Consider the following 20,486-nt stretch of genomic DNA (forward strand, 5'->3'; position numbering starts at 1 on the left):
TGTAGTTTGTGTTAATTGTCATGATAAACTTTCTAAAGCAGACAATATTTCCATTAGTAGTAGTCCATTACCTGTTGTTGTTCCTTCAACATCTAATGTTCAGGATATTCCTGTTAATGTGAGAGAATTTGTTTCTAATTCTATTCAGAAGGCCCTGTCTGTTATACCACCTTCTAATAAACGTAAAAGGTCTTTTATAACTTCTCATAAATTCGATGAATTTTTAAATGACCGACAGCATTCTGATTTATCTATCTCTGATGAGGATCTGGTTCAGAAGATTCTGCCTCAGATATTGACACTGACAAAACTTCATATTTATTTAAAATGGAGTAAATTCGTTCTTTATTAAAAGAGGTGTTGATTGCATTAGATATGGAGGAGACTAGTCCTCTTGATATTAAAACCAGTAAACGTTTAAATTCGGTTTTTAAACCTCATGTAGTTATTCCAGAGGTTTTTCCAGTTCCTGATGCTATTTCAGAGGTAATTTCTAGGGAATGGAATAGTCTGGGTACTTCATTTACTCCTTCTTTAAGGTTTAAGAGACTGTACCCTTTGCCGACTGATAGATTGGAGTTTTGGGAAAAGATCCCCAAAGTTTATGGGGCTATCTCTACTCTTGCTAAGCGTACTACTATTCCTACGGCAGATAGTACTTCTTTTAAAGATCCTTTAGATAGGAAGCTTGAATCTTATCTAAGGAAGGCTTATTTATGTTCAGGTCATCTTCTTAGGCCTGCTATTTCTTTGGCTGATGTTGCTGCAGCTTCAACTTTTTGGTTGGAAACTTTAGCGCAACAAGTACCAGATCCTAATGTGTATAGCATTGTTAAGCTAATTCAACATGCTAATAATTTCATTTGTGATGCCATTTTTGATATCATTAGAATTGATGTCAGTTATATGTCTTTAGCTATTTTAGCTAGAAGAGCTTTATGGCTTAAATCTTGGAATGCGGATATGACTTCTAAGTCAACGTTGCTATCTCTATCTTTCCAAGGTAATAAATTGTTTGGTTCTCAGTTGGATTCTATAATTTCAACTGTCACTGGGGGGAAGGGAGCCTTTTTGCCTCAGGATAAAAAAATCTAAGGGTAAATTTAGGGCTGCTAACCGTTTTCGTTCCTTTAGTCAGAATAAGGAACAGAAACCTGACCCTTCCCCCTAAAGGAACGGTTTCCAATTGGAAGCCTTCTCCAGCCTGGAATAAATCCAAGCCTTTTAGAAAATCAAAACCAGCCCCCAAGTCCGCATGAAGGTGCGGCCCTCATTCCAGCGCAGCTGGTAGGGGGCAGACTTCGATTTTTCTAGGATGTTTGGATCAATTCAATCCAAAATCATTGGATTCAGAACATTGTTTCTCAAGGGTACAGAATAGATTTCAAGGTAAGACCGCCTGTGAGAAGTTTCTTTCTCTCACGCATTCCAGTGAACCCAGTAAAGGCTCAGGCTTTCCTGAAGTATGTTTCAGACCTGGGGGCCCATTTATCAAAGGGCTTGCTGACCTGATCCGACACTGCGGATCAGGTCCGCAAGACCTCGCTAAATGCGGAGAGCAATACGCTCTCCACATTTAACATTGCACCAGCAGCTCACAAGAGCTGCTGGTGCAACGCCGCCCCCTGCTGACTCGCGGCCAATCGGCCGCCAGCAGGGAGCTGTCAATCAACCCGATCGTATTCGATCGGGTTGATTTCCGGCGGTTCCTGTCCGCCTGCTCAGAGCAGGCGGACAGGGTTATGAAGCAGCGGTCTTTAGACCGCTGCTTCATAACTTGTGTTTCTGGCGAGTCTGAAGACTCGCCAGAAACACGGCCCTTCAAGCTCCATACGGAGCTTGATAAATGGGCCTGCTGGAGTTATCCGGGGTAATTGTACCAGTTCCATATCTGGAACGGGGTCTGGGGTTTTATTCAAATCTGTTCATTGTTCCAAAGAAAGAGAATTCTTTCAGACCGTTATGTAAGAATACCAACATTCAAAATGGTGACTATAAGGACTATTCTGCCTTTTGTTAAGCAAGGGCATTATATGTCAACAATAGACTTACTGGATGCTTATCTTCATATTCCGATTCATCCAGATCATTATCAGTTCCTGAGATTCTCTTTTCTAGACAAGCATTTCCAATTTGTTGCTCTTCCTTTTGGCCTAGCAACAGCTCCAAGGATTTTTTCAAAGGTTCTCGATGCCCTTCTCTCTGTAATCAGAGAGCGGGTATTGCGGTGTTTCCTTATTTGGACAATATCTTGGTACTTGCTCAGTCTTTACATTCTGCAGAATCTCACACGAATCAACTAGTGTTGTTTCTTCAAAGACATGGTTGGAGGATCAATTTACCAAAAAGTCCCTTTATTCCTCAGACAAGGGTAACCTTTTTAGGATTCCAAATAGATTCAGTATCCATGACTTTGTCTCTAACAGACAAAAGACGTTTGAAATTGGTTTCAGCTTGTCAGAACCTTCAGTCTCAGTCATTCCCTTCAGTAGCTTTGTGCATGGAGATTTTAGGTCTCATGACTGCAGCATCGGACGCGATCCCCTTTGCTCGTTTTCACATGAGACCTCTTCAGCTTTGTATGCTGAACCAATGGTGCAGGGATTATACAAAGATATCACAATTAATATCCTTAAATCCCAATATTGGACTATCTCTGACTTGGTGGTTAGATCACCACCGTTTGGTCCAGGGGGCCTCTTTTGTTCGTCCAACCTTGACTGTGATTTCAACAGATGCAAGTCTTTCAGGTTGGGGAGCTGTCTGGGGATCTCTGACAGCGCAGGGGGTTTGGAAATCTCATGAGGCGAGATTACCAATCAATATTTTGGAACTCCGTGCGATTCTCAAAGCTCTTCAGTTTTGGCCTCTTCTGAAGAGAGAACCGTTTATTTGTTTTCAGACAGACAATGTCACAATCGTGGCGTATGTCAATCATCAAGGTGGGACTCATAGTCCTCAAGCTATGAAAGAAGTATTTCGGATACTTGCATGGGCGGAATCCAGCTCCTGTCTAATCTCTGCGGTCCATATCCCAGGTATAGACAATTGGGAAGCGGATTATCTCAGTCGCCAGACTTTACATCCGGGGGAATGGTCTCTTCACCCAGATGTGTTTCTTCAGATTGTTCAGATGTGGGGGCTTCCAGAAATAGATCTGATGGCTTCTCATCTAAACAGGAAACTTCCCAGGTATCTGTCCAGGTCCAGGGATCCTCAGGCGGAAGCAGTGGATGCGTTGTCACTTCATTGGAATTATTAAACTGCTTATATCTTTCCGCTTCTAGTTCTTCTTCCAAGAGTGATTTCCAAAATCATAATGGAGCGTTCATTTGTACTGCTGGTGGCTCCAGCATGGCCACACCGGTTTTGGAATGCGGATCTTGTTCGGATGTCCAGTTGCCAACCTTGGCCACTTTTGTTAAGGCCAGACCTTCTATCTCAAGGTCCATTTTTCCATCAGGATCTCAAATCATTAAATTTGAAGGTATGGAGATTGAACGTTTATTGCTTAGTCATAGAGGTTTCTCTGACTCAGTGATTAATACTATGTTGCAGGCTCGCAAATCTGTGTCTAGAAAGATTTATTACCGAGTTTGGAAGACTTACTTTTCATGGTGTTCTTCTCATAAATTTTCTTGGCATTCTTTTAGAATTCCTAGAATTTTACAGTTTCTTCAGGATGGTTTGGATAAGGGTTTGTCTGCAAGTTCCTTGAAAGAACAAATCTCTGCTCTTTCTGTTTTGTTTCACAGAAAAATTGCTAATCTTCCTGACATTCATTGTTTTGTACAGGCTTTGGTTCGTATCAATCCTGTCATTAAGCCAATTTCTCCTCCTTGGAGTCTTAATTTGGTATTGAGGGCTTTACAGGCTCCTCCGTTTGATCCTATGCATTCTCTGGACATTAAATTACTTTCTTGGAAAGTATTGTTTCTTTTGGCCATCTCTTCTGCTAGAAGAGTTTCTGAATTATCTGCTCTTTCTTGTGAGTCTCCTTTTCTGATTTTTCATTAGTATAAGGCGGTTTTGCAGACTTCTTTTAAATTTTTACCTAAAGTTGTGAATTCCAACAACATTAGTAGAGAAATTGTGGTCCCTTTGTTGTGTCCTAATCCTAAGAATTCTTTGGAAAGATCTTTACACTCTTTGGACGTGGCTAGAGCTTTGAAATATTATGTTGAAGCTACTAAAGATTTCAGAAAGACTTCTAGTCTATTAGTTATCTTTTCTGGTTCTAGGAAAGGTCAGAAGGCTTCTGCCATTTCTTTGGCATCTTGGTTAAAGCTTTTGATTCATCATGCTTATTTGGAGTCGGGTAAATCCCCGCCTCAGCGGATTACGGCTCATTCTTCTAGGTCAGTTTCTACTTCCTGGGCTTTTAAGAATGAAGCTTCTGTTGATCAGATTTGCAAAGCAGCAACTTGGTCTTCTTTGCATACTTTTACTAAATTCTACCATTTTGATGTTTGTTCTTCTTCAGAAGCAGTTTTTGGTAGAAAAGTTCTTCAGGCAGCTGTTTCAGTTTGATTCTTCTGCTTATAATTTCATTTTTTTTCATTATAAAGATTAAAACTTTTTGATTTGGGTTGTGGATTCTTTTTTCAGCGGAATTGGCTGTCTTTATTTTTATCCCTCCCTCTCTAGTGACTCTTGCGTGGAGTTCCACATCTTGGGTATTTGCTATCCCATACGTCACTAGCTCATGGACTCTTGCCAATTACATGAAAGAAAACATAATTTATGTAAGAACTTACCTGATAAATTAATTTCTTTCATATTGGCAAGAGTCCATGAGGCCCACCCTTTTTCTGGTGGTTATGATTTTTATGTATAAAGCACAATTATTCCAATTCCTTGTTGATGCTTTCGTTCCTTTCTTATCACCCCACTTCTTTGGCTATTCGTTAAACTGAATTGTGGGTGTGGTGGGGGGTGTATTTATAGGCATTTTGAGGTTTGGGAAACTTTGCCCCTCCTGGTAGGAATGTATATCCCATACGTCACTAGCTCATGGACTCTTGCCAATATGAAAGAAATGAATTTATCAGGTAAGTTCTTACATAAATTATGTTTTTTTGATGTAAATACATGGATGATGATGTACCTTCTTTTTTTTTGGTTAATGTGCCATTTCAAGTCACAGTACTACTTTCGTCTCTCTTCAGATTGAATAAATCTTTTACCTTTTCTAAAGATTTTTCGTGGAGGGGAACAACCTTGAGTATTTGATATATTTCAGCTGTTTGAGCAGTTCAGCTTTGTGTTTATAATGGAACATGTACACACATAACTTAATGTTACGTTTAAAATTTAAAGTGACAGTAACGTTTTTTGTGTATATTTTCATTACAATATCACACTCCTTTTTTTTCTGAACCTTCTCCCTTTAAGGCGTTTGCCATTTGGGAGTATGTTCATAATGCTCATCTTTGTTCGGGATTTCATTCTATCCTGGTGTATTCTGTCCTAGTACTTATATTTAAGGAAGGGTTTCCCATAACCACCTTGGTTAAGGGGACTGGGCACAAAATCCTCGGTGGCTTAGTGGGTAAGCAAGCAGCCTACCAGATGGAAGGCCAGCAGTTTGATTACAGCCGCTGTCACCAGGTTAGACTTTACCTAGGGTGGAAGGAGTATTTTCCAACCTAGATAACTGAACCACTTTTTTCCTTAGGGAATAGTTGGGTTTTTCAAAAAGTTATATGGACCTACTGTGTACTCAATATCCTGAACACCGTCGTTAGTGCAGCAGTAATTGGTGGGATGCGTTGTCTGATGCTATTAAGTCAGAAACTCCCCTGAAATTAGGTCAGGATAGAGATTCTTTGTCCCAGCTCTCTGAGCCTTAGGATTAGAGTCTGGATACTCATATGTATGCTCTAAGTTTGAATTTTTTAACAATACCATTACAAGAGGGCCTTGTTGGATCCTGACTTGATGGGGATTTTTGGTCACATCTGGTTGAAGTTCCCAAAAAAGGAGGGACTATTCAGATCTATCTTAGGTCTCTAGAGTCTAAGCTTGTTTCTCAGAGTTCCATTTTGCAAGATGGAAACTATTCGTTCCATTCTTCCATTGATCCTTGAGGGTCAATTTATGATGACAGGGGATCTAAAGGATGCATAGCTTCATGTTCCTATCTATAGAGATCATCACAAGTTCTTACGTTTTGTCTTCTGGACAAACGTTTTCAGTTTCTGAGTCTTCCTTTCGGTCTCTTCACGGCACCCAGAAAGGTTCTGGGGTCTCTACTGGTGGTTCTAAGACCGCGGGGCATTGCGGCGGCGCCTCTGCCTCTCAATGGACTAGTGGTAGACTTTGCAGCTTTAAGAGCTGAAGGTTGAGAGTTCGAATCCAGCTGTGGCTGTGTTCCACACAGCAAGTCTTCTTTCACTGGTGGGTTACAAATAACCTCGCCTAACCCATGATTGGCAAGCTACCGAATTTGCCTATATTCTAATCCAGGTGTCATTTTATCAACTAGCAAGGTCTCATTTCGACATTGTACTATCCCTCCAGGGAATCACGGATGGATAAATCTGGAAGAGAGTTTGTTGATTCCGCAGACAGGGGTACCCTTCAGGGGAAATCTAATAGAGTCTATATCCATGACTTTGTTTCTGACGAAGGGCAGAAGGTCAAATATTCTGATTACATGTCGAGTCCTTCAGTCCTCTCCTCGGCAGTCAATTGTACAGTCCATGGAGGTAATCGGATTGATGGTAGCGGCAATGGTCATCCTATCGTTTGCTCGGTTTTCATCTCAGACAGCTAAGCATGCTCAGGCAGTGGAATGGAGTTATACAGGTTTGTTTCCTCAAATAACCATAGATCAGAGAATGAACTAATCTCTTCAATGGTGGTTGTCTGTGGATCATCTATACCAGGGGACATGCTTTCGCAGTGCTTCGGTCCGATTCATCAGATTCTAGGTGGACAATAACGAAGGTGGTTTACATCAATCATCAGGGAGGAACAAGGAGTTCCTTATCGATGACCGTAGTAGCCAAGATAATCCAGTGGCTGAAGGCCCGGTCTTGACATCTGTCGGCAATCCACATTCCAGGGGTGCACAACTGGGAGGCAGATTTTCTGAGCAAACCTCATCAGGAAATTTTCTTCAAACTTTTTTTAATTCTTGTGCATACTTGCATACTGTTACTTGTAAATACAGTATATGATTTATGTATGTGTCTATATCTCTTAATAAAGTTAGTTTAACCTCCTGTTTGCTAGTACAACTGAATTACTGTGTCGCGAAATGATGTAGCTTTTAAAAAGTGTGTCACCAACATGAAAGGTTTGGAAAGCTCTGCTCTATGGCTTCACATACAGTGCCCTGCAGTTCCTCTCAGCCTCCTGGAGGAGTTTATTTGCCTGCAGATTTTGCTGCACATGTATCTTCTGCGGTATCTGCGGCATTATCTGCTTTCCCTATGCTAGGAAAACGCAAGAGGAAAATTAGACATTCAGATAGTAAGGTTTCTGTTCCTCCTACTGCTATGCAGGTTGCCCTCCCTCACAAGTCTGATGAGGAGGATACGCCGGTAGCCTCTGAGGGTGAAATCTAAGATTCGGACAGTATTATTCCTTCTTCTGATACTGAAGAAGTAAACTTCAGATTTAAGCTTGAACACCTGTGTGTACTGTTAAAGGAGGTATTGGCTACTTTGGATGACTACGATACTTTGTCGTTGTCAACCCTAAGAAGTCTAGTAAACTTAATAAATAGTATGTTCCTTCCTCGGTGGAAGTTTTTCCTGTCCCAAACCGTGTGACGGTGATTATTTCACAGCAATGGGAGAAGCCAGGGATTCCTTTCTCCCCGTCTCCCGTATTTAAAAAGATGTTTTCTGTTGCTGACTCCATTAAAGATTATTGGCTCATGGTGCCTGAAGAAGAAGGTGCTATTTCTACTTCGGCTAAGAGAACTATGATCCCTATAGAGGATAGCTGCTCCTTTAAGGATCCCTTGGACAAAAAACTGGAAGCTTATTTGAAGATGATGTATGTTCATCAAGGTCTTCAATGGCAACCTGCAGTTAGTATTGCCACAGTAGCAAGTGCAGCATCTTATTGGTGCAACGCCTTCTCTGAATCAGTTTTAGTAGAGACTCAGTTGGAGGAGATACAAGATGGGATTAAGGCTCTCAAACTAGCCAATTCCTTTATTTCTGATGCTAACATGCAAGTTATTAGACTGGGAGCCAAGATGTCTGGCTTCACTGTCCTAGCCCGCAGGGCATTGTGGCTAAAATCTTGGTCTGCTGATGTTACCTCTAACAAAAGGTCAAAGGAGACAGCACACAAGGATATCCAATAAAAACGGTATCTTTTCCAACATATCCAAAAAGAAAAAATATACACTCACACGAGGAAAAAGGGGGCGTGTCCTTACGCATTTCGTGCCGTGCGGCACTTAGTCATAGAATAACAGGTAAGTGAAGACGTAATAGCTATATACCTGAACACCTCCAATTATTACTCAGCAGGTAAGTATGGGAGTGACAGAGTAATTGTGTATTAAAAACAACAATTGAATTTAAGAAAAGAAAAATTGAACAAGAAGAAGAATAGTAAAATGACAACAGAGCAAAGTCATGTGATACAATCAGACTAGAATAAGGGTACACTAATGTTACACTACGGAAAAAAAAGAAAACATCAAAATTATTGTGATAATCACAAAAAACGCAACTAGCCAAAAACATCACAATGAAAAATATCACAATGGAAAATCGTATCCCAAAATACACCAAAGGAAGAGGCTAAAGTGAAACGCTATATAAATTGAAAATCATGGGTTATATAAAGAAAATTTCCTTGGCAATCACTATAAAGGACTGCTTCATTTGGCGTATAGCGTAACACATAAACACTAGAGTGAGAGACATTGTTAAATATTGTTCCCATCCACAGGGATCATCACAAATTCCTGAGATTTGCCTTTCTAGACAAACTCTTTCAGTTTGTGGCTCTTCCGTTTGGCCTTGCCACAGCTCCCAGAATTTTCTCAAAGGTTCTGGGGGCTCTCTTGGCAGTGATCAGGTCTCTGGGAATTGCCGTGGCGCCATACCTGGACATATTGGTTCAGGCACCATATTTTCAACAAGCAAACTCTCATACATAGATCTTGTTGTCTTTTCTTCGTTCCCACGGTTGGAAAGTAAAGCTGGAAAAAGAGTTCCCTTGTTCCAGCTACAAGGGTGGTTTTCTTAGGGACCATAATAGATTCCCTATCTTTGAAAAAAATTCTGACGGAGATCAGAAAATTCAAATTTCTCTATTCTTGCCTCTCTTCAGTCTACTGTTCAGCCATCAGTGGCTCAATGTATGGAGGTAATTGGTCTGATGGTTGCTTCCATGGACATCTTTCCCTTTGCTCAATTCCATTTGAGAGCTCTGCAATTATGCATGCTCAGAAAATGGAACGGAGACCATTCAGATCTGTCTCAGCAGCTTGTCTACTACATGGGATCCCCCCATGCCCAGGATCACCCCGGAAGACAGCACGTTCAGGTAGCAGTGAAGTTAGGAGGAGCGTTCACGTAAAAGATACAGGTAAAGCTTGTTGACTTTTTTTCATTGGAGGGCGCTTCAACGGTGGTCACACTTGTTGATACGCGTAGGTATACGGCTTCTCCTTTCCATGCTTACCTGTTTGTTTCATATTTCTGTGTGGGGATGATGCCTGGTTCACCTGGCTTTGTGGCACCTTTGGATCTATAACTTATTCATCATACATTCCTATATACAAAGGAAATAACATTTCAAATTGGATCAGTTAAATTTCATTGTATTCCTCTCCTTGGTGCACCAGACTATCTTAAGCCGGCCTTTTTTGTGTGATATTAAAGGGATCTCTTGTGTGAGTGTGATTTTTAGCATATTAAAGTGTGTTTTGTATTTTTGGCATATTGTTTTTCTCCTTGTTTTCATTTATGTACAGTTGTGCTGTTTATTCCTAGACTTTTAGAAACTTCTTATTTTGAAGTATCTACTTTCTTTTTGTTGGTGTTGATATTCGTTTTTGTAGGTAGCACCTGTTCAAAATGATATACATATTTACATATAAAATTTAAAAGTGAGCTACCCATACATTAAAAAAAAAAAAAAAAATACTCTTGGCAGTGATCAGGTCTCTGGGAATTGCAGTGGCGCCATACCTGGACATATTGGTTCAGGCACCATATTTTCAACAAGCAAACTCTCATACATAGATCTTGTTGTCTTTTCTACGTTCCCACAATTGGAAAGTAAATCTGTAAAAAGAGTTCCCTTGTTCCAGTTACAAGGGTGGTTTTCTTAGGGACCATAATAGATTCCATATCTTTTGAAAACCTTTCTGACGGAGGTCAGAAAATCCAAATTTCTCTCTTCTTGACTCTCTTCAGTCTACTGTTCAGCCATCAGTGGCTCAATGTATGGAGGTAATTGGCCTGATGGTTGCTTCCATGGACATCTTTCCCTTTGCCCGATTCCATTTGAGAGCTCTGCAATTATGCATGCTCAGACAATGGAACGGAGACCATTCGGATCTGTCTCAGAGGATAGATCTAGACCAGTCGACAAGAGACTCTCTCCTGTAATGGCTTTCTCAGGACTATCTTTCTCTGGGGACATGCTTCCTGAGAACTTCCTGGGTGATTGTGACCACGGATGCCAGCCTGCTTGGCTGGGGAGCAGTCTGGGACACGTTAAAGGCGCAGGGACTATGGACTCGGGAGGAGTCTGCTCTACCCATAAACATCTTGGAGTTGAGAGCGATTTACAATGCTCTGATGGCTTGGCCTCAATTGTCCAGGTTTCAGTCGGACAACATCACCTTAGTGGCTTACATCAACCACCAGGGAAGAACTCGGAGCCATGAAGGAGGTGGCACTGATTATTCAGTGGGCAGAAGCTCACAATTGTTGTCTATCTGCTATCCACATTCCTGGAGTGGTCAACTGGGAAGCGTATTTCCTGAGCAGGCAGACATTTCTTCTCGGTGAGTGGGCTCTCCATCCAGAGGTGTTCTCCAGGTTAACCCTCAAATGGGGGGTGCCAGAGTTGGATCTCATGGCGTCTCGGCACAACGCCAAGGTACGGTTCAAGGTCAAGAGATCCTCAGGCCACTCTGATATATGCTGTGGTCGGTTCCTTGGGATTTCGGTCTAGCATACCTGTTTACTCCGTTTGCGCTCCTTCCACGAGTTATTGCTCGTATCAAACAAGAGAGAGCATCGGTAATTCTAATAGCTCCTGCATGATCTCGCAGGATCTGGTATGCAGATCTAGTGAAGATGTCTTTTCGGCCTCCTTGGAGATTGCCTCTGAGGAAAGACCTTCTAACTCAGGGTCCATTCCTCCATCCAAATCTCGTTTCTCTGATGCTGACTGCTTGGAGATTGAACACTTAGATCTGTCTAAGCTTGGATTTTCTGAGTCGGTCATTGAGACCATGATCCAGGCTCGCAAGCCTGTTACTTGAAAAACTTACCATAAGGTATGGCGTAAATACCTTTATTGGTGTGAATCTAAGGGCTACTTTTGGAGTAGGGTCAGGATTTATCCAGGAAGGTCTGGAGAAAGGGTTGTCAGTCAGTTCTCTGATTTCTGCATTATCTATTTTGTTACACAAGCGTCTGGCGGATGTGCCAGATGTTCAATCTTTTTGTCAGGCCCTGGTCAGAATCAGGCCTATTTTTAAACCTGTTGTTTCACCTTGAAACTTTAATCTTGTTCTTAAAGTTTTGCAGCAGGCTCCGTTTGAGCCAATGCATTCCATAGATATTAAGTTGCTATCTTGGAAGGTTTTTGTTTCTTGTTGCTATCTCTTCTGCTCGGAGAGTTTCGGAACTCTCGGCTTTGCAGTGTGATTCGCCTTATTTTATCTTTCATGGGGATAAGGCGGTTCTTCGTACTAAATTAAGGGTTTCTTCCTAAAGTGGTTTCGGATAGAAATATTAATCAGGAAATTGTTTCTTCTCTCTGTCCCACTCCTTCTCATAAAGAATGTCTGTTGCACAACTTGAATGTTGTGTGTGTGCTCTAAAATTCTACATACAGGGGACTAAGGATTTTCGCCACTCTTCTGCCCTGTTTGTTTGTTTCACAGGAAAGCGTAAGGGTCAGAAGGTTACTTCTACTTCTCTTTCCCTCTGGTTGAGAAGTATGATTCGTTTTGCTTATGAGACTGCTGGACAGCAGCCTCCTGAGAGAGAATTACAGCTCATTCCACTAGGGCTGTCTCCGATTCTTAGGCTTTCAAAGATGAAGCTTCTGTGGAATAGCTTTGCAAGTCTGCAAATTGGTCCTCTATGCATACTTTTTCCAAATTTGCTACTTTTTTCAAATTTGCTGCTTTTGCCTTGGCTGACGCCTCTTTTGGGAGAAAGGTTCTTAAAGCGGTGGTGCCTTCTGTTTAGGTCTGCCTGTCTTGTTCTCCCTCCCTGTTCATTCTGTGTCCTCTAGCTTGGGTATTGGTTCCCACTAGTAATTGAATGACAGTGTGGACTCTCCATATCTTAGAAAAGAATACAAAATGTTTGCTTACCTGATAAATTTCTTTCCGGATATGGAGAGTCCACAACCCCACCCTTTATAAAGACAGTTATTTTTAACTAAACCTCAGGCCCCTGTACACCTCAGCTTTGATAAATTTAGCCCTTAACAGCTTTGCTGTGGTGCTCTTTGCCTCCTCCTGCTGGCCAGGAGTGATATTCCCACTAGTAATTGAATGATGTCATGGACTCTCCATATCCGGAAAGAAAGAAAAGTATCATGTAAGCATAAATTTAGTTTTTTTACAGATCTGTGATGTTACCGGCTTTTTGATAGCTGTACCTTGAACTTCAGTTTAGTTCACGCAATAGAGCAGATGCATCAGCGCTGCGGAATCTGTTGGCGCTCTACAAATACCTGATAATAATAATAATAATTTTATGACGTTTTTTTGCACAGTTTAAAAATTTACATAATTAAAATAAGCTGCAAGATGATAGCACCCAGTGTGAAGATGCAGAGATTCACTAACTGATACTTGTAAGGGGTTCAAGTAAGAGAATTACCTTTAAGATAGCTGCAGGCACAGAAAGAAAGAAATAGCATGGTGAATAGTAACCATGCTTCTGTAGTTGTACTCAGAAGTTTAATATCCCTCTAAGCTTTAAATGGGTGTGAAAGCCAAAACTTTTATTTCTCTTGATTCTGATAAAGCATACATTTTCAAACAGCTTTCCAATTTACTTCTATTATCTAATTTGCTTATTTCTCTTGGTATCCTTCGTTGAAAATGATAGCTATGTAGACTTGGAAGCTGGCTGCTGATTGGTGACTGCACATATGACTCTTGGCATTGGTTTACCGATGTGTTCAGCTAGGTCACAGTATAGCATTGCTGCTCCTTCAATAAAGGATACCAAGAGAATAAAGCAAAATTGATAATAGAAGTAAAGTGGAGAGTTGTTTAAAATGTTATTTTCTATTTGAATCATGAAAGAACAAGTTTGGGTTGCATGTCCCTTTAAGACTAACCTTTAGTTGCTTAGCAGCTTGAGCTAAGATCACTTCTGATCCAGAATTTAAATGGACACTAAAATAGTTTTTTAAATGTATAATCTTCTTTACAAGATGCCTGCCTACAAAATGTTTCATCTGATTTTGTAAGCAAACACAGGCCAGATTTACATATAGATTAGGCAACTTCTTTTGTGATTCAAATACCTAGATAGGCATCTGGAGCAGAATATGGCAGGAAATATTGCTTCCATCTAGTGCTCTTGCAAATGGATAACATTCATGCAAATCTGCTCTCATATAGTGCTCCAGAAAAGGGCCGCTCCTAAGCATATGTCCCTGTTTTTCAACGAAAGATACCATGAGAACAAAGAAAAATTGATAATAGAAGTAAATTAGAAAGTTGTTTAAAATTGCACGCACTGTCTTAATCATGATAGAAAATATTTGGGTTTCATATCCCTTTTTTTATAGAAACCTCTTTTCTATGAAAATAGACTTGTGGTCAGGGGTGGAATTTCCAGGAGTAATCACTCGTGGACCCTGACCACCATGAGAGATTAATTTATCATTTAAGCATAAACTATATCTTCTAGTAAATATAAATTTTGATTTGTTGAGTATATAAATCTTGCAGTATCCTCCCATCGTTATGAAGCTCCCAGAGAAACCATAGAAGTGATCAGCCCTGCCAGTTCTCCATTACAAGTACAGGATAAAGACTCCTATATGCTTGAGCAAGCAAAATCAAGTCAATCTGAAAGTAAGTGCATAATGGTCAATGGCGTTTGACAGAAGTGGGAAATTGTTTGATAGTCAGCATTTAATAGTGAACTGTTTTGCAATTTGGTTGTATTCCAGTACACACTTGAGGCGTATCTGCAATCGGATATGTAATTGCTTTTAAACTTTAACTGCATTATAATGATGTAGGTTTGAGAATTTAAAAATCAAAGGCAGAATACTGGGGAAAATATAAATACATTTATATAAAAACTATAACTGAACTAAATTTTATTTTATGTTTGTAGTTCTTTTTTCCCCTTGCATATACATGTTTTTGTATTTTCTTGGAAAATGGGTGTTCTGAATACAAATAAATGCTTGTGAAGAAAAGCAAATTATATTAAATTGTTTTTCTTTCATATGTAGTAGATTTTTTGGAATTTAGGTTAGCTAGTTTTTCCCCTTTATTATAGCACATACAGAGATTATTCTTATGGCGATCACACATTTATATTTTTTAACAGATGAAAATAGCAGACAATATGAAGCACAAGCAAGTCGTTACCGATCACAGCAAGAGTCTCCCTCTCCACAGCAGCCCTCCCAACCTGAAGGGCAACGAACTCATCGATTGATCACATTAGCTGATCACATTTGTGTAAGTTCTTTTACTTGGGAAAGCACTATGGATAAAAAAGAAATGCTGCTGAGAAGTTATATGCAGAGTGTTCATACACAGGATATTTAAGTTGGTTTTACACTTAAGTTATATTTTATTTTTTAATTTGCCTTCCTCAGCAAATTATAACCCAAGACTTCGCTAGGAATCAGTCATCAAGTCAGGCATCTCAGCAGCCCCCCACATCTACATTCCAGAGCTCTGCCCCAATGTCAGCACCTATCCGATCCAAGACTTCCAACAGGTTCAGTCCTGAATCACAGACACAGCCTGGTCACCATCAACGGCCCACACCTAGGGTATTGCCTGAAAGTATTGCTGACAAACCAAGGGGAAGGTACAGAAGGGCATATGTTGTTTTTAACAGCATTGGTGCTTTAGTTCTGTAATTATCTTACTTGTCATTTTTATGTTGTAAATGTAGGCCTGGAAAGTCTCCAGACAGAGGACACATCTCTGAGCCATATGAGCCTATATCACCTCCCCAAGCTCCTCTAATACATGCAAAACAGGACAATATGTTACTACTTTCCCAAAGACCAGAGAATGCAGAACAAAGGTAATTTTTTATATTATATATAGATATATAGCTATCATACTGAGGCAGGAGCATATGACAGCAGTGTGTACAGTGTTCTCCACTGAAAAGTGGCATTATGAAGTAGCCAGGTTGGGGCAGTGTAATAGTTTGCAATGTTGAATTTTCTGTCATTTATAAATGGTACTTAAGAAATTCAAAGCTCAAATTAATTGCATAATTTAATAAAAACTGATCATTTGCGCATATAACATTGAAGCATTTAATATTTGATAATTTTATCTAAATATTGGCTTAAATTTTAGTCAGGTTATCAGTAAAATCAGCCGGGTAGTGCAACCACTAAATAGGCCCTGGGGAGAACACTGATGTATAAAAATGTTATAAAAACAAACCGTAGATGGAACTTTATAGTACTGTAGCTTTTGCCACTGTATGATAAGTAGTGCTTCTAGCTATACAGCAGTCATGTTCACTAGCTTAGTTTATCATACAGTGGCATGCATTCTCATTTTATGCTTGACCTTCTCTATTAAATAGTGCTTGTAGCTCTACAGTGGTCATGTTCAATTGCCTAGTAGAGAAGACTAAACAGAAAATGAGAATGCATCTGTCTTTGGATTGGAGCAATCCAAACCGTAACTGATGAGAGATCTGTGGGTGTTCTCTACTGTGGCTCAGCACTGTTTTCTGCATCTTACCTCTACAGGTTATTTGTACAAAATTGCTACAAAAACCACTGCCTAATAGTGCTGAAAACATGTCAGTATTCCTTTGTGAGAGAGGTCAATTTGATCAGATAAATAAACTGTTTTGTTTTTTTGTTGTTGTTTTTTTTTGTTTGTTTTTTTTTTTATATATATATATATATATATATATATACTGACTTTCATGGCTCTTTAACGAGGCATAACAGTCAAAATTTAGATTGGTATGAGTGCATTTCAATTTTGAATAATATGCTGCTCATCCACCAGCATTCAAATACCATGTCTGTTCAGAGAGTTGGCAGTGGCTTGTGGGATGCAGACTGATTCATCACCGACAAGTTACATGCAACAACTAACTAGTGCAGGGCTTGAATAAGGCTTTGCGGGTGTGTATGTGCTGCTAAAACAGTGATCATTTTCTTTATAAATGGAAAGTCCACAGCTGCATTACTTTTGGGAATAAGAACCTGGCCACCAGGAGGAGGCAGACACCCCAGCCAAAGGCTTAAATACTTCTCCTACTTCCCTCATCTCCCAGTCATTCTTTGCCTTTCGTCCCAGGAGGTTGGCAGAAAAGTGTCAGAAGTTTGTTTTGTCTCTTATAGAGGGTAGTACTCTTCAACATGGGACGGGAGTTTTAAGTAATCCTATCAGTCTCTCAGTGAGGGCCTGGATGAAAGTTAGAGTCCGGAGATGCAGGGACAGTCTTTTTGCAAAACCATCCCGACTCATATTAACAGCTCCACAAACAATTGGCGTTGTCGAACTTCGATTCGCTGCCTGCTTTCTTCTCTCAAGTCCATGGCGGAGGCGCTGCTACTGTTCGTCACACTTGAAGGGCCGTGTTCCTGTTCCACAGCTTAGATTCCGGTAAGATTTATTTTTATTTTTTTCATTTTACTTTTCACAATGTACTGTAACTTATTTGTTTCCTGTAAGGTACTGTGTTGTGGGACTTATTAAGTATTTATATAGGGCCTCAGTGAGGCTCCATTAGTATCTTGGAATCGAGGGTTAATATCTCCTGAGGGGGATTATTGAACAGGGCTTTTTTTTTTTATCATGTTTGTTACGTGATTCAATCTGCTTACGTGTAGTGTTAACTGGGCTCTTGGCTTGGAACATAAAGGCCTTTGGAGGTGACGCAACCTTATTGTTGGGCGCGCTTTTTTTGGACTGTACGGATCACCTTGTGACTGGGCGTTTTTACGACCTGGTCTTCCATTTCCGCATTCCTGACCGTGTGGCGACTGAAAAATTCTAGTCTGCTAGTGTCTGGTTCATAGGAGCTGGTGAGTGCCCCAGCCATTGTGGGTGTCGGGTACCGTTTAAATTTTGCTTTTCTGATAGTCTATATTATTATATTCTCTATCCAGTTATGGAGGATTCTGATGCTGAGACTGTTCAAATTTCAGATCCAGATTCTTCGTCTTGTGAAGAATGCTAATTGGTCCCGTTGACACAGGTCAATCAGTTGTGTTCTATATGACGTATTAGAGTGCCTTGTTCCGGGCTCGGGGAATCAAGGGACTGCTGGGCCATCCGCCTCTGGGGGTCCTGTCTGCCGAGAGGCGAGTTCCCTACCGCTTCCTACTACTACACATGCGGGTAACCCAGATTATGTTTATCCCTCCTTGCAGGGCGGCTTGTTCCCCTTGGAGGTTGCAGCACGTTTTCGCTTTCACATATTTTTGTTGATTATGCGTCTGCAGATGTTTATTTACGTTTGTGCTCGTGCCCTATTGTACCGGTTCTCCCGACTTTGGGTGGGCCTATACAGTTCCCTGCGGGTGTAGCTATCCCTGAGTGTTGTGCCTTTCGTTACCGAATTGCACACCTTCGAGTTTTACTCGCACGTTTTTGAGTTATTAGAGGACCCTATCCTTAACGGATACATGAATACGCAATATTCTTCGAATGGCTTACCTCATTAAACACGAAGGGATGACGTAATCTTCTAATTGTCGGTTTATTGAGATCCTTCCTAGTTTTGTTGGAAGATCAGGGTTCCGTTTGACTGGTCCTGCGGGTACGCCTGTTTCTTCTTGGGCATTAACCTACGGGTTGCCTTATATTTTCGTTTATCCGGTTAGGATATCTTTTTTATTTTTTTATTATGTTTCCTTCTGGATCTTCTCTGGGATCGATCCTCGCTGTTTACTTCTGCGGAAGTTTGTTACGGGACACGTTAGTCTTATGTTTGGCTTTTATTCTCTTCCCCTCTGAGGGAGGATTTAGGCAGTTTGACAGTTATGACCCTGTCTGCAGGCTGGTCCTGCTCGGGTTCAGTTCTTCTGTCTCGTGGCTTATTAGCCGAGTGCTCACTTTATTATTTGCGTTTTCTTGTTTTCATTTTACAAGTTTCAGCTAAACATTCTAAAAGGACTTGTGAGTCCGTGAGGCAGAAGGATGTTCAGTCCTTATTTTGCCTTCTAGCTGGTTGACTGGGTCAGTGGAGTTCTGCTGCGTCACTCTCTCTGGCTTCCGATATTTTGGAACCTGGGGGGGATCTCCTCTCTTGGGAGGATTGGGGGCTTTGTGCGTCCTTACTGCAGTTTTAGGCATTTTTGCCTTTTCTGAGGCTCTGGGTTGTCCTTTGGACTTGTTCCTTCCATGATCCTTTTGGGAGACCTGGTTTTCCTCTCTGGAGATTGTTGTCCCCTTTTTGAGGACATTGGAGTCTCCTTTGGGCTCTGCTTAGGGTTCTTCCCTGGTGATGGGGCTGATCCACATCCTTTTGTTCAGGTTATTCCATGATTGTATTGGAGGTGATGTGGAGTCTAGCCTTGCTCGAATAGCTTTGTCCTCAAGGTTTCCCCTTGCTTTGTCGTCTGTGGCAGTACGAACGCCTATGGGCTAGAGTGTTGAACTTCGGCAAGGGGTGGTCTTTTCCTTGGGTCGGGACTTGCGAGGTGTTCTCGTTATCAGGGTTATCTGGATATTGCGTTGATTTCTCCCTGTGTGTCTGTTTGTTATATCAGATGGGGTGTTTGAGTTTCTGGGGTATTTTTTGTTTTTAAACAATTGGGGACTCGGACCTGTCTACGACCTGGTTCTTCCGGTTGCTGAGGCTTTCACTCAGCGTTTTCTCTTGTGGATCCTGTTACGGGTTGTTACCAGACTTTTTCGACTATAGGGCAGGTTTGGGGTTCTGCACTTCCAGGGAACTTGGGCTATGACCTTTGGTCTGGCTAGTTGACCTGGTCACGGTTGGCCAGGTTTTCTGAGTGCCGATGCTCATTGGGCTTGTCATACGCTTTATTGAACGGTTTCCCTTGGACAGTTTGCTGAAGTAACCTGATGGCTTCACGGTTCTGCAGGCAAAGGGTTTGCAGGGTAACCGTTGCAGCTATTGCACCTTGTCTGTGTGCTAGCAGGCTAATTTCTAAGGGGATTCCTTCCAAGCTCATCTGCGTTGGAGATTGATCTCTTTTTCAGCCTGTGGCATTGTGTCTTGTGGGCAGGTGCTCTGTTTTTAATGGTCGCTTTTTTTTAGGGGGTTTTGTTCTCCTCCTTACGGAAGTGTGGTCCTTGTTTTTGGGCTTCTCCTGGATTCAGGAGGTGGAACAGATGTTGAAGAGAGACATGCTCTCTGGGTTGTTCTGTTCTATCTGGAGTCTTGCTGGCTCCGCGTTGAAACTATGTTGGGCCTTTTGCTAGATTTCTTCTGTTATGTGTGATCAGTCCACGGGTCATCATTACTTCTGGGATATAACTCCTCCCCAACAGGAAATGCAAGAGGATTCACCCAGCAGAGCTGCATATAGCTCCTCCCCTCTACGTCAGTCCCAGTCATTCTCTTGCACCCAACGACTAGATAGGATGTGTGAGAGGACTATGGTGATTATACTTAGTTTTTATGACTTCAATCAAAAGTTTGTTATTTTACAATAGCACCGGAGCGTGTTATTACTTCTCTGGCAGAGTTTGAGGAAGAATCTACCAGAGTTTTTTACTATGATTTTAACCGGAGTAGTTAAGATCATATTGCTGTTCTCGGCCATCTGAGGGAGGTAAAAGCTTCAGATCAGGGGACAGCGGGCAGATGAATCTGCATTGAGGTATGTAGCAGTTTTTATTTTCTGAATGGAATTGATGAGAAAATCCTGCCATACCGTTATAATGACATGTATGTATACAATTCAGTATTCTGGGGATGGTATTTCACCGGAACTACTCTGTTAAAAGTCACTAATCCTTTTAATAAGTATTTATCATGTTAAACGTTTTTGCTGGAATGTAGAATCGTTTACATTTCTGAGGTACTGAGTGAATAAATATTTGGGCATTATTTTCCACTTGGCAGTTGTTTGGTTTTAATTGTGACAGT

At 41.0% G+C, this 20,486-nt stretch overlaps 1 protein-coding gene and 1 non-coding gene across 8 annotated transcripts in view; both read left to right on the forward strand.

Moving 5' to 3' along the window:
• Window positions 1–20,486, forward strand: part of NCOR1 (nuclear receptor corepressor 1) — a 1,077,134-nt gene that overhangs the window by 974,618 nt on the left and 82,030 nt on the right. For all 7 annotated transcript variants that reach the window (XM_053706113.1, XM_053706112.1, XM_053706115.1 and 4 more), the window contains 4 exons: window positions 14,141–14,266; window positions 14,754–14,887; window positions 15,028–15,245; window positions 15,333–15,467. In XM_053706113.1, coding sequence (XP_053562088.1) covers window positions 14,141–14,266; window positions 14,754–14,887; window positions 15,028–15,245; window positions 15,333–15,467 — 613 coding nt within the window. The remainder of the gene's footprint in view (window positions 1–14,140; window positions 14,267–14,753; window positions 14,888–15,027; window positions 15,246–15,332; window positions 15,468–20,486) is intronic.
• Window positions 5,149–5,261, forward strand: LOC128655137 (U5 spliceosomal RNA). The gene has a single exon (XR_008401685.1). It is a non-coding gene; the product is annotated as a U5 spliceosomal RNA (small nuclear RNA).

The sequence above is a fragment of the Bombina bombina genome, chromosome 3 (assembly GCF_027579735.1).
Source record: "Bombina bombina isolate aBomBom1 chromosome 3, aBomBom1.pri, whole genome shotgun sequence".
In the NCBI taxonomy this organism is placed as follows: domain Eukaryota; kingdom Metazoa; phylum Chordata; class Amphibia; order Anura; family Bombinatoridae; genus Bombina; species Bombina bombina.